The sequence below is a fragment of the Diplotaxodon limnothrissa genome, linkage group LG4 (genome assembly GCF_057381915.1).
Source record: "Diplotaxodon limnothrissa isolate DT_005_m linkage group LG4, D_limnothrissa_male_GT1.1, whole genome shotgun sequence".
Lineage (NCBI taxonomy): Eukaryota > Metazoa > Chordata > Actinopteri > Cichliformes > Cichlidae > Diplotaxodon > Diplotaxodon limnothrissa.
This window is the reverse complement of record NC_140599.1, coordinates 25,319,335-25,334,475: the sequence shown is the minus strand read 5'-3', so window position 1 is coordinate 25,334,475 and position 15,141 is coordinate 25,319,335. Positions and strand designations below refer to the sequence as shown.

Below are 15,141 nucleotides of genomic sequence, written 5' to 3'. Positions count from 1 at the left end.
GAGCAAAGAAATATAATATTTTAATAACAATTTAACATATTTCTAAAATAACAAGAATGAAATTGAAAATACTAGATGAGAAAGAGGACCAACAGGAAATCGAAATGTTTATATTTATATATGTTTATATTAATCAGAAATTATGAATAATAATGAAACCAAAAACACTAAGAAAATTCAGAACTTACAATACTGGGACAAAATCCAAGTAGTGTTGAAAAATTGAACTTCCAATTAAAGACTTCAGAGAGGTTATGTTTGTAATCGTTTGGTGCCGAATTATGCAGTATTGATAGAAAGCAGTCTGGGATAACCTAATTCAAATTCAAATTCAAATTTTATTTGTCACGTACACAGTCATACACAGTACGATATGTAGTGAAATGCTTGGACAACTGCTCGTGACCTAAAGAAAACAAAAAAGGAAAAGGCTATGAATAAGATAGGAAATAAATATGAAAAATTAAAAAGGGTAAATTTAACTAGGAAGGAATAAAATATAAATTAAGGTTAAAAATGAAATAACTGTACAACACAAATTAGAATGAAGGGTAAATTTAACTGGGAGAATAAGATAAAATATATAAATTAAAGTTGAAAATAAAATAACTGTACAACAAAATACACAATATAGAACTATATAAAAATGTATGAAGAAATACAAATAAATATATACACAATAACAGCAGCATATACACAATAACAGCAGCGTGATTTAAGTAATGAAGTGAAAACAATGTCCAGAATGTCCAGTGTGTGTAAGAACTGTATGTGTGGGTCAGTACTGTATGGTGGTGTGATTGAGAGACCGTATCGCCTGCGGGAAGAAGCTCCTCCTCAGTCTCTCTGTGTTGGTCTTCAGGGAGCGGAATCGCTTTCCTGACCTCAACAGAGAGAACAGTCTGTTGTTGGGATGGCTGAGGTCCTTCACGATCTTCCTGGCCTTGGTCCAGCACCGCCTGCTGTAGATTGAGTGCAGGTCAGGGAGCTCGGAGCGGATGGTGCGCTCAGCTGACCGCACAACCCTCTGTAGAGCTCGTCTGTCCTGCATGGTGCTGTTCCCGAACCAGGTTAAGATGTTTCCCGTCAGGATGCTCTCTATGGTGCAGGAGTAAAAGTTCCTGAGCACCTTGGAGGGCAGTTGGAAGTCTCTCAAGCGTCTGAGGTGGTAGAGACACTGACGGGCCTTTTTCACCACGGTGTTGATGTGACAGGACCATGACAGGTCCTGCGTGATGTGAACTCCGAGGTATTTGAAGCTGTCCACTCTCTCCACTGGGCACTCGTTGATGACAGGGGTCTGGTAGTTCCTCTCCTGCTTAGTGCTGAAGTCCACTATCAGCTCCTTTGTCTTACTGACGTTTAGAAGGAGGTTGTTCCTCTGGCACCAGTTCTCCAGATTCCTAATCTCCTTCAGGTAGGCCGTCTCGTTGTTATCAGAGATCAGGCCCACCACGACGGTGTCGTCAGCAAACTTGATGATGGTGGTGGAGCTGGTAGTGGCCACACAGTCATATGTGTACAAAGAGTACAGCAGGGGGCTCAGAACACACCCCTGGGGGGCTCCAGTGCCGAGAGTGGTGGAGGCTGAGACATGTCCGCCCATCCTTACTGCCTGTGGTCTGCCAGTTAGGAAGTTGGAGATCCACAGACACATAGATGAGCTGAGTCCCAGATGCTCCAGCTTGGTGGTGAGTGTGGAGGGAATTATGGTGTTAAATGCAGAGCTGTAGTCTATGAAGAGCATTTTAACATAATTCCCCCTTCTAGTGTCCAAGTGAGTGAGTGATGTGTGGAGGAGATGAGAGATGGCATCGTCTGTGGAACGATTTGGACGGTAAGCAAACTGTAGTGGGTCCAGTGTGTCTGGTAGTGAGGAAATGATGAAGTCTCTGACCAGGCGTTCAAAGCACTTCATCACTACTGAGGTGAGGGCTACAGGGCGATAGTCATTGAGAGAAGCAGGGTGGGGTTTCTTCGGGACAGGAACAATGATGGACTCTTTGAAGCATGTGGGGATCACCGACTGAGATAGAGAGATGTTGAATATCTCAGTGAACACAGGAGCTAGCTGGTATGCGCAGTCTCTTAGGATACGACCTGGGATGCCGTCTGGTCCTGCTGCTTTCCTGGTGTTCACTCTCTTGAAGGCTCTCCTTACTTCATGCTCGGAGATGACGAGCACGTTTCCGGTGCTGGCAGTATCTTCCTGTCTGCAGCCGTTAGCGCCGCTAACACTAGCATTGTTGGAGTCCTTAGCTGCAGCCTCGAAGCGAGCATAGAAAGTGTTCAGCTCGTCTGCCAGAGTCACGGCCGCGTTCGTCATACCGGTTGTTGGTGCTTTATAGTCCGTTATTGTCCTTAGTCCCCGCCACAGGCTCCTAGAGTCACTCTGTTGGAGTTGTGACTCTAGTTTCCTCCCGTAGCGCTGATTCGCCTCTTTCACCGCCCTCCGCACGTTATATGACGCGGCTTTGTACGGGTCCATGTCCCCCGTCATGAGTCCCGTGTTGTAGGCAGGGGTGCGGGATCTCAGAGCGTCGCGGATGGTTTTATCCACCCACGGCTTCTGGTTGGGAAACGTTGTGATAGTCTTTGTCTCCACGGTATCATCCGCTAGTTTCCCGATGAATCCCACAACCGCTTCCGTAAACACGTTGACATCATCATCGGAGCTGTTTCTGAACATGCCCCAGTCTGCGTCATCGAGTGCGTCCTGTAACGCGGCCACCGATTGATCCGTCCAGCGCGCGACCTTCCTCTGAACCGGAACTTCCTGTTTCAGCCTTTGTTTGTATTTTGGGATGAGGAAGATGGCGGCGTGATCAGATTTGCCAAAAGGAGGGCGGGATTGTGCCTTGTAGCCGTCCTTGACCGTAGTGTAGCAGTGGTCCAGTGTCCTTTCACCTCTGGTGGGGCAGGAGATGTGTTGATAAAAGTTCGGCGCTGCGCGTTTGAGGTTGGCGCTATTAAAGTCCCCCGTCACAATAAGCGCAGCGTCCCGGTGTTGTGTCTGGTGCTGTGTGAGTGCCTCATGCAGCTCGCATAAGGCGGTGACCGTGTCCGCTTGTGGTGGAATATAAACGGCACTTATAATGACCGATGTAAATTCCCGAGGTAGATAAAAAGGACGACACATGATGGACAGTAGTTCCAGATTTGGTGTGCAGGAGCGTGTGAGAGGAACAACGTTCGCACTGTTGCACCAGTTGTTGTTCACCATTAAACACACGCCGCCTCCCCTTGACTTCCCCGAGTCCCGTGTCCTGTCCATGCGGTGAACCGAGAAGAACTCGGCCGGCTGGATGGCGTGGTCCGGCACCGCTGGGTTCAGCCATGTCTCGGTGAAGCAGAGGAGATTGCAGTCCCGAATGTCTCTCTGGAACTTTACCCTGGCCCTGAGGTCGTCAAGCTTGTTCTCCAGTGACTGGACGTTGGCGAGCAGGATGCTAGGCAGAGGTGTGCGGTGTGCACGAGCTCTCAGCCTGTTCCTGACGCCGGCTCGCTTCCCTCTAGGCCGCCGCCGCTTCCCTTTGTTCTCCCTCAAGATCTCACTCGGCCAGCTCGGATCCGGAGTTAAAAACTTCGAATTGTGAGTACATTGTATACCAATAGAAACAAGAGTGTCACTGTCATACCTAATGTACCCAATGGTGGTGATTTTGCCGATTTAGAAACGCTGAAAACTAACTTAAAAAACAAAGACAAAGAAAAAGTGGTCGGAGCAGTCGTGACGGCAGCCGACCTCACCGGCGCCATCACCTAATTTAAATCTTTATGTTATCAGTGCATAGTATAGTCATAAGGTTGAGGGTAATAACATTTTTAATAGATACGTTAATAACTGTAACATAATAAACTTTAACAACAAAGCTGCATATTGCACAGGGCAGTGCTTACCTATACTGCACCACCGGCCTACTGCAGTTGATATATATATATATATATATATATATATATATATATATATATATATATATATATATATATATATATATATATATATAAATATATAAAAATAAAAAAACAGATAATAACAAGCAAAATGCTGTACCCGGGTTTAATAGGGAATCCTTGGTACTTCAAATGAAGATGTTCATATTTGTAGGTTATTAATTTTGTAATGATATAGCAGCATCTGGGGGGAACTCAGCATGGAGTCCAAACCCCCTGCTTCCACATTGCCAACAGAGAAAATCATTGAGCAAACTAGCCAGCAAGCTTTTTCAGGTTCACTTTAATATTTAGACTATCTTTCAGCATACTACACTTCATTAATGAGAGGCAAGGTCTGACGTGCTTTCTGCAGTTGACCCCAACAAAGCTGTAGATAAGAGATGCAAAAGGATGTTCATTTCTGTGTTTTCTTCCTTTTCTCATTAATATTCTACCACAGTGTAATGTTTTCAAAATTCATTTTTATATGACGCTCATACCGACATTGTAATTATTACCAGAATGGTCAGAGTAGTTATTCTAAGACTAACTCCAGCACAAATTCTAAATGTCACCACCAATCATTTAAGTCAGTGTTTTTAAAATTATAAGTGTGTTGGTAAGAAGTGAAAACGTGTCACTGTGACATTATTACATTAAATCAGCTGTTGAATGTTTTAATTAATTAAAAAAAAAAGTGCAATTGCAGATTCAAATGCAGTGCTGAAGCATCCAGAACAAATTAGCTTTCATCCATGTTCTCCAGGAGCCGGCCTCATTTACTGTATTGAGCAGATCTTCCACCCATGAGTTCATTTTCTTGAAGTGATTAAAATGTCAGAGCCAAGACTGTAATGCATCCTGACTTAAAGTTTGACCAAGAATTGTGAAGTAGATTGCAAATTACCCCCAAAGAATTTACTACTTATTCTGAGTGAGAAGGTGGTAATCAATCAAGGCACTTCACTCAAATGTCAGTTAATCAAGGTGTGTGTCTGGGTTTTTGTGCATGTGTTTGTGTTCGCAGGTCCAAAAAGCAAAGTGTTCAAATGGGAGTGTATTTTAATTCGAAGCATTTTGATTCAAACTTTCAGAAACAGTGACTGCCCCCCAAACAAGTCTAGGGGAATTAAAATCTATATATTTTGTTGTAACAAATAATTATTATCCACAGAGTTCGTGAGCAGCTTTTGCGTACCTGCTGCTGCAGGAACCCTCAGTTTTATCTTTTTATTTCAGATGCCGTCTGCAGTGCTGATAGTTTCTTGGTATGGTGAGGGGGGGGGAAAAAACAAAAACGCTGAAAAGCACAATTTTTGATGATGGGTTCAGACACCTGCCTCAGGTATTGCATATTCTCCTTCGGGCTTGATTCCTGCTATCTCGGTAATGAAGAGACACACAAATGAGGCTGCTACTACTGTGTGTTTAAGTGAGCAAAGGTGTATGCTTTATTAAAATAAAATATTCAGTCTGTTTCAGCTAAAAATCAGCCATACCCGACCGAATTGTGTGATAACCAGACAAATAAACTTGGACATAAACCTTTGCTCCAGTGTTCACGATTAACATCTCTCTAAATATCTCACTAATATAAAAGTGTCCCTGTTAAATGGTTATGATTTTAATATATAAAAGAGGACCATCATTGTTTGATTATTGGATTTTACTTTTTGCTCCCTGGCTGAAGTTATAGCTAGTTAAACAATATGATGAAACATCAGGTAATTATTTAAAGAATCATAAAAAGAACGTGAGAGTCGGAGGATGCAAAGCCGAAGATAAATGTAAAAATAATTTATGTGTAAACAGATAATGAAGAAAAAACACAATTTGTTTCATAATTGGTAACAAATTGTGCTTCATTCAAGAAATTCCCTCAGAAAACAATAATTAACTCATATAAGATTTATTCATCCATTAATGACAATTACTGTAAACACCTGAATAGTTTTAGTAGGAATCACACTCACTGCTGGTGTAATGCTTTCCACTCAGGCCTGAGAAAAGTTGGTGGAGATATCCTGTACAGGCTGGGAAATCAGCCCTATTCAATTCTGAAATAGATTTCTAGATGTTCCCTGAAGATATATTTTAAATGGCCTCGTCTCATTTTCCTGGTTTTGGGCTCATAGAACATGTACACAAAAGCTGAGGTAGAAAGCATCCATGTCTGAGATTAACTAAACCAACTGAACACCTCCCAGCACACATTGATGGGAAAAATTTATAGAACTATTACCACTCAATCTAGATTTTATAAATCTTTCTGGACTAAATAGATTAAAACCTAAAATTCTAAACATGTATTCATTATTTCAAAGTTTTCCAATGATTGCATTTGCAGAAAATGCATTTTGTTCAAGTGTATGTAACGTAAAGAAATCATACATTGCTATTTTGTGCTCACTGGTCATTACTTTCTAATACTGGAAGGAAATAATCCATTACTTTAATTCTTTCATAATGTTGGATGTGATATCTGAAGAATCTATTAAACCTACACTGATTACACTTACACCTTCCTATCACTGTGAGTCAGACCACCTTCAGATGTGTTTTAGATGCATTTGATTTCAAATGTATGCTGCATGCATTAGCACCTTTCAAATGTTAATGTGATTTTAACATGCGGCTGACTGCAGTGTTTTCTCTGTGGACATGTTTATTTAAAAAACTACGTGCATTTTCAAGTAAAAACCTTTTGTCTTGAACAAAAGACCAGAACAGGAGAAGCAGGTCACAAATGAAAAAAGCCAGTAGACCATGTGGTTTAATCTGGTTGGTGGATTACTCCTATTAGAAACAAAAAGCATAGCGGTGTACTACAAAGCAGGTTTAATGTAGTTGGGCGTTCTTGGCAAAAACCTCAAACTCCATTTAGAGGTAATGACAGTATAAAAAGTATTTAGCATGTTTCTCTCGTTACCTGGTCTTCCTGCTTCAGGTTCGCATAAAATGTGACATACCATTTCACTCTTTTGAGCATCACGAGAGGTTAAAGTGGAATCGAGCATCTAAGATTGGGTGTAACAGTGCATATATGAAAAAAATGACTTGTAAGACACATGATAATTTGTTTTGTGAGCTCCAGTAGATTTTTCTTTGTGAGCACACTGTGATCAGCTGGCCTATGCTGTACTCCAGTACTCTGCGCTCTTTGTGGATTTAGTCAACCTGGTCTACAAGCTATAAGTAGATAAGTATAGCTCTATGGCTGATTTCCAACACTGTTAAAGTCTGAGAAATATGAAAAAATATCAGAAAACACTTAAACATCTGCAAAAATAGAATGACATAAGGCATATAAGGTGAAAACAGAGTTTGTATAATTCTAACAAGCTTAACAGTCAATATTTGCTCTGTCCAATTTTATTCTTCAACACAGCCTGAGCTCTCTTAGGCGAGCTTTCTTGTAATTTTTTACGTAGTCTCCAGGAATAGTTCTCCAGGCTTCTTCAAGCACATTCAAAGCTCTTTTTTGGATGTTGGCTGCCTTTTATTGTTTCATTGTGTGTATCCAGGTGTGCTTTATTTCCACTGACAGTGTATTTGGGATCATCACCCTTCTGAAAAATTAAGCATTTGGCAGTCAGATGATATCCAGGAAGTACTGCATGGTGGATCAAAATCTGACAGGGTTTTTTTGTGTTTATAATTCTCTCAATTTCTACAAGAGTCGCAGCTCCACTGGATGAAATCCAGCCCCAAACCATGACAGAGCCTCTGATGTTTTACACATGGCTGGAGACACGCACTGCTCTCCTGACCTCCTCCGTACATATTAGTGACAGTGAGTCATAGATCAGTGTTAAGTTTAAAACTTTAAATGATATAGCACTTTTAAAAAAATCTTAATTTACACTCTCTCCTTGGCAGCAGATAGCTATGCTTTGGTTCTGTTGCCACAGTTTCTTTTTCCACCATGAACACATAACAATGAATGTGTTGAAGATGTAAGCAGACACGTAAAAAAGGCAAGGCTGTAGCACACACACTCACACACACATATATAACCCACACCTGTCTCTAAAACATTTAGAACATATCAGAGTTTTTGTTTTTTTGTTTTTTTCTGATAATTTTAAAACAGCAAGATTTTTAGACCATTGAGTTCTGACATCCTCCTGACTAATAAAGAAAATGGCAGATCAATGTGAAATTACTGTTATTGATTGAGTATTCTGAGTGATAAATAGCCTACAAAAATAACTGATCAATTTTCTGTGCTTTGAGCTGCCATTCCACTTGTGTAAAAGACACTAGTGCAGCACATAAGGACTAATTATTAAAATAAAATACTGCAACTTAGTTTTCATTTGGTAATATTACAAGTAGTGTTTTTAAGACAGTTTAAAAATTGTGTGTATAAATGTATTCCTTCAGAAGAAACTCAAAGCAAACTGTAAATAAAAGACAATGTGACATTTTCAGATGACTTCATGTGTTTGGCATCAGGGACAAAGGGAGCCAACTTTGTGACACTGAAAACTTTAAGTTCAACATAACATGATTTAATTGTGCTTTGTAGAATACCATCAGGATGGAAACAGGACAATTACTCCAAGCCACACTTGATCAGTTTCACAAAAAACAACTTCCTGGTCCAGCCTCACATACGATTCAACAGCAGATACGGGAGGTATGCTTTAGACTGTGATTGACATGTTGCTATGGTATTAAAGCACAGTGCGCCTCAGTTTCTCAGCCGTGCCTCATCGGGCTTCAGAACACCAAGATGTTTTTGATGATGATGATGATGATGATGGCTTCACAACTGGGCTTTATTAACACAGTAGCTTATAACATCCTTTCCTCCCTTAACTTAAAAATAGAAATGTATTTGAGATTCGTGGGGTTTTTTGTTCTTTTTCTTTAAGGAGATCTTGTCAATACAATATCCATGTCTAGTCCTGCGCCTCACTGGGAATAAACAAGCTTAAAAGACAGGCTCACTACCAGTGGGAGTTAGGAATCCCTGTCAAATATCTTCTAAATTTGACATCCTTATCGTTTTCATAAATGTCACAGTCCCAGCCTCTTCTCCCTGCACTGCAAAGGTGTTAACATGTTCTCTACAGAAAAAGAGTTGTATATGCTTGCACAGTAAACACTATGTGCCCTTTCTCTGTATGTGTTAATGTTAAGCTTTGTGTAATATTAAATTGCAGTTTTTAACCAGTGCATATTGAATTTACTTTGCAACTACACAATCTTCATCTCTGAGGGTGGTAAAAACGTAAGGAATTGACAAATCAGATAACAAAAACACTTATTCGAGAAGACAACTGAAGATCTCTTTAGGTTCTGCACCGCCTTTTTTTTTATTTTTATTTATTTATTTTTCCAGTGTGTAGCAAAGCTGTTTGCTTGGAAGGTGCTGTTCTTATAAAAGATTAATAGTTCCCTGGTGGCCCCGAGGCACCCGAGCCAACAACTAAGGATTCATAAATAAAACTAAATGGATCAATAATTCCAAGACTGTAGAGGTAACCTATGGCTACCCCTACCTTGAAAGAAAAGGCTTTCAGAAAGGTTAGGTTTTAATCGAAGCCTTCCTCCGGTAATAATAAAGAAAGTTTGATATTTATCATCAGAACTGTGTAGTAATGTATCTGATATCCAGAAACCAATTCACATGCTGAGAATGTAGCTATGTAACATGGTTTAAAGTCACCCAGCACTGTGCTGGACTTGCAGATCAAAAGTATAATGTTTATTTTTGCCATGTCCAGAACCTAATTACTGAGGTTATATGGACACTAAATGTGGCTAATTACTAACCACAATACCATAGATAGTATTTTTTTCCACAGATGCATATGATCCAGTCATGAAGCATATCAGTATGTTATGTGTGTGTTCTAAGTACTCATGCAAATGAATGTTGAAGACTAGCAAACAGAAAGCATTCTCCAAGGCTTCAAGGCTCATCTGACACGCCAACATCCGAAGTTAATGTCAGTGTTTTTTGAACATCTCTCACTACCTGTCGTTTGTTTTAATTAGCGCTACACAAGGGAGTTGGGGTTTGACACTTTACAATCTTTAAACTTTTTACTGATGTTTCAGCATTGTTTCAGTGTGAACTTTGTGTCAACCCCAACTTTAGATAAACTATGTGGATAAAAGAGTACTGGGCCAGAATCCCTAATCTTTGAATTCAGGTGTTTTCAGTCCTATTGCAGCAAGTGTACAAAAATCAAGCCAGTAACCATGCAGTCTGCCCTGTGGAGGAATAGATCATTCTAAAGAGCTCACTGAATTTGACCGTGATACTGGAATAGGATGCCATCATTGTGATCAGTGAGTCCATCAAATGTTCTCCATCCTAGCTGTTCCACAATCAGCTGTAAGTGGTATTATTGCAAACTGGGAGGTGTAAGGAAGCACAGTAACTCAGCAACAAAGTAAGAGACAGCATAAAGTTACATAGTACTCTGTTGGCCCAGCAACTGCAGAGTTTGAAACCTCCTCTTGCATTAACATCTGTGATTAAAAAAAAAATGCATGCCAGGAACTTCACAGCATGGGTTTCTATAGACGAGCAGCTCCTGGAGGTTTAGGTGTCCCGGTGCAGTCTACTACAGCATACACTATATCTGGGTGTATGTTGTTTTGAGATTTCATGTACAGTACAGAGTCTAAGGAGCTGGAAAGAAAAGTGTCTGGACTTCTTTAAGCTTCTTGAAGAAGTTTCACCTCTCACCTGAGAAGCTTCTTCAGTTCTAAGAGCAATTGGTGCCGAGTCCCAGATTTTAAGCCCTATTGGGAGTGTCACTAAGAGGGTCTTGGACTCCCTGTTGTCCCTCTGCCTAATCACAGCCAAGGTGTAAAAACGGGTGTTGGTCACAATCAGCCAAGGTTTCAGGTGATTGTGAGACCTTGCCCCACCCTATCATGTGAATTACTGAGAACAAATGACCCAATGTGTGAGTGACTGTTAAGGTGTCTGGGAAGGGATCTCAAAGCTGGATTTTCACTAGCTGGGCCCACGTCCTCCGTTTAGGTTAGACAGCATTTTAGTAGATGAAGGTGAATGGCTTGGACGTGAATTGAGCAGCGGTTTGGGGAAGGCCTCGAAGGGGACTGCTGGTGGCTCCCGGGCCTAGCAGATCCCCATGTACTAAATAGAAGCGAAGAAGTTAAAGAATTGGCACATAAACGAGAATGAACAGCTTGTAGAACTGGGGGAACATATATAGATAAGAACCGGAAGAAACATGTTTGGAGGCGTGGTCCCACCCCTGAAATTCGATACTTTATCTCCACATAGATGGCAGACAGTTGGTGTCGTGAGCCACCCCCTCTGTTCAAGCAGGGTCGTTCACAGTGGACGTAGATGGCTTCTTTCATCTGGGACTCTCCACCAATTGCTCTTAGAACTGAAGAAGCTTCTCAGATGAGAGGTGAAATGTCTTCAAGAAACTTAGATGAGCCCAAACGCTTTTTTTCCCCAAGCTCCTTAGACTACGATGACCTGGATGACTGAGACCCTTCACAGACATTTACAGTACAGACATTTAAGCATTCTTTTTAACATGCCATCAACCCAGCATTTGTCCTAACCACCAAATATCAAACATATTGCAGACACAAAATATTAATGTTATGTTTTCAGGTACTCTGTAATCTGTAATAATAAACATAAAAGGCTATTTTAAAAGAACTGTCTCGGAGCTGTTCCTATCAAATTGGTGAGTTATTTTGCCAAAGCTACAGCAGTCACTTGAATATGTAGAGCAAAGACATAACTATAGAGAAGTATGGATGATCTCTGAATCGTGAACAGGGGATCCATTGTCTCAACAGCCAACACCAGATGGTTATTAATCAACTTTTATTGAACCAAAGTGCCAAAGCAGAATGACATTACACTGCGAAGGGAAACTCTTGTGACAAATAGGACGAATAAAATCATTTGCCTGTGGATGTGCAAAGCCATTATCTTGGCAGCATGATGATGATAATTATGATGCATGTTTTGGTTGTACAAGCTGTCCTGTCAGCACCGAATGCCTAACAAATACATCCACACCGTGTTTATTTGGGTGTTTGTTTTAACAATGCAGTGCAAAAGACGGACAACTTTCTTTGTTAGCTCTTAAATATTTTGTATTTTTCTCTTGCTGTTATACAAAAGTCAGTAAGATTTGACATTGACATTTAATTAATGCTTTTTTTGTTTCTTCTTTCCTTATATTATTAATTAATATTTTCAATGCAAGACCAAAATAGACATATTTGTGAGTAATAACTTTATAACTATAATAAAAAGAATTAGAGACACACTAAGTTTAAATTTCAATTTGCCATTATGCATAATTTGTGCTTTTGATTTTGGTTGTTATTAATGACAATATGCTTAACTAAAGATTTTGGATCTTCCTCATTGTGGAATTGCTGCTTGCCTAAAAATATTTGAACACCCACTTTTTTTTAGCTCTGTGATCCAACTGACAGCCTTTAAACTTCCACCTAAGATAGATGTGTGTGTGTGTGTGGGGGGGGGGGGGGGGGTTCAGTCATAAAACATAAAAGCATGTGGAAATATTCCTGGACATGAAAATAACAACTCCTGGTGACTCATTCATGTGAATTTTATTTTTTGTCTTTCTTCCCAGGGGACTAATGCCACGTACACTAGACAGCCAGATCACATTAGAGAAGACTCCCAGCTACTTTGTTACCAGAGAGGCTCCCAGACGCATTTCCAGCATGTCCCATGAGACCAAGCTGATCGTTGTGGTGCGTAACCCAGTCACAAGAGCCATTTCTGACTACACACAGACGCTTTCCAAGAAGCCTGACATTCCCACGTTTGAAGAGCTGGCCTTTAAGAACAGAAGCTTAGGTCTTGTTGATACTTCCTGGAATGCCATTCGGATTGGGATGTATATTGTGCACCTGGAGAACTGGCTGCAATACTTTCGCTTGTCGCAAATGCACTTTGTGAGCGGTGAGCGACTGATAACAGATCCAGCAGGGGAAATGGGACGTGTCCAGGACTTTTTGGGACTGAAACGAATTATTACGGACAAACACTTCTACTTTAATCGAACCAAAGGTTTCCCCTGCCTGAAGAAACCAGAGAGCAGCAGCCAGCCACGATGCCTCGGTAAATCCAAGGGTAGGACTCATGTACAGATTGAGGAGGAGATCATAGAACAGCTGCAGGAGTTTTATAGACCATTTAACATCAAATTCTATGAAACTGTAGGACAAGACTTCAAGTGGGATTGAATGTACCTTATTGAGAGAGTGTTGTTTATTAAAATGTCTGTACCACTGGAGAAATGTATCTTTAACAAAATATTTGAAAGAAAAGTTTATTGAGATATGTAGATTAAAGAAAAGATCTAAAAGAAATGATATAGAACTCTGACTTCAAAGCTTAAATATAGAAATGATTTCACAACATTCCCGATCATTCTGGGGACAAAAATTTCTTTAAGAAAACACTTAATATATACAAACACGGTTTTCTTGTCATACATGGCATTAGGAATTCATTAACATGCAAATAGTTCTCCATTAACTAATTCATTAAGAAGTAGCCAACACCTTCTTAATGAATTAGAAGGCTTAGTCATTTAGTCACACCAGACATAAAAAGATTGCTTATTTATTCAGTATTTCTGCTGGAACTGAACCACTGTCTTTACTGTCAAAAAGCACTCAACATGATGTCGCAGCAAACCGCCAAACCGATAATAAAACCAGCCTGTCAGTTATTCTGCAATGCATTTTATTGCCTTACTGTTGACAAAAGCTTGCAAGGAAAATTAAGAATGTGTGAATAAAAAAAATAAAATGTGAATAAAAATCATCATCTTTATTAAAATGGCTTCTGTATTACTGATAAAGGTTAGAATTTGCTGAACTCATTCAGCTCTTGCTGTGTTTACATTTTTGTTGTGATCATCAAAATAAAAGACTGCATTCAAGGTTTTATCTTTTTTAAATTCTTGGTGTGAATAATCTTATAATAGAGATATAATAAAGACATTTTTCCCAGTTAGAAAGCACAAGATCACTTATACACAACCATCTTATCTATTGAGATAAAAAAAAAAAACAAAAAAAATTCTCCTCTCGCCCCTGCGGGTGGTATTGCCTTCAACCTCGGGTCCTCTACCAGAGGCCTGGGAGCTTGATGGTCCTGCGCAGTATCTTAGCTGTTCCCAGGACTGCACTCTTCTGGACAGAGATCTCCGATGTTGTTCCTGGGATCTGCTGGAGCCACTCACCTAGCATGGAAGTCACCATACCAGGTACTCTGATTACCAGTGGGCCACTGATATCTTCACCCTCCACATCTTCTCGAGCTCTTCTCTGAGCCCTTGGTACTTCTTCAGCTTTTTGTGTTCCTTCTTCCAGATATTGCTGTCATTCAGTATCGCTGCATCTATCACTACAGCCGTCTTCGTCTGGTTGGTTAGCCACCACCATTTTGTTCGTCTGTATATGGAAATCCCGCAGGATCTTAGATCGATCATTCTCAACCACCCTATGAGGCGTCTCCGGCACAGATGTTCCTGTACACTATGCCGGCCACTTAGTTATGCCGTTCCACTGGTGGGACTTCTGGATGTCAGCCTCTTCCTCTATCTGCCGGTGGTACATACCATGCAAGGGCCACATTAACCACATAAATTTCACTCTGAAGCCAATCAGAGTGGTCATTAATGATTTCCACTGATGACTCCAAAATTCTCAGAAAAAAAGGAGAAAATGAATGAAAACAAAAGTCAATCTTCAAAAGTACTGATGAGCTTAAAGAGTCTGACTGTAGAGTCTGAGATAGCTCTTGGGTTTGTTTGTTTTTTTGCAGTTTCTCTAAGTACTGCACACTCTGGGCCTGGGCTGAATTTGGTGGGATGTCCACTCCTAGGGGCAAGATTAGGGCATTGTGTTATCACACAGCTGTATGTAATCAGAAAATATCTGAATCTAAAACTTTACAAATAAAAATTACACACACTTTTCATGACATCAGCTAAACTTAATAGAAACTACAAATGAAAATGCCTCACAGTGTCATTTTCAGTGATGTTTCACAGTAATGACACGGGATAGCTTCATCTTGAAAGTGTAGATCATATTAGAATATTCTATATTAGAATATAGAATATAGAATATATATATATATATATACAAGGAAAACATCCTGGCTGAACCAATTTGCTGTACTAATTTTCAAAC

The 15,141-nt window shown here is 40.2% G+C and overlaps 1 protein-coding gene across 1 annotated transcript in view; it reads left to right on the top strand.

Moving 5' to 3' along the window:
- The window catches only part of hs3st2 (heparan sulfate (glucosamine) 3-O-sulfotransferase 2), a 33,852-nt gene extending 20,673 nt beyond the window's left edge, over window positions 1-13,179 (top strand). Inside the window, exon 2 of the mRNA XM_085352673.1 lies at window positions 12,561-13,179. Coding sequence (XP_085208799.1) covers window positions 12,561-13,179 — 619 coding nt within the window. The remainder of the gene's footprint in view (window positions 1-12,560) is intronic.
- Window positions 13,180-15,141: the final 1,962 nt, after the last annotated feature.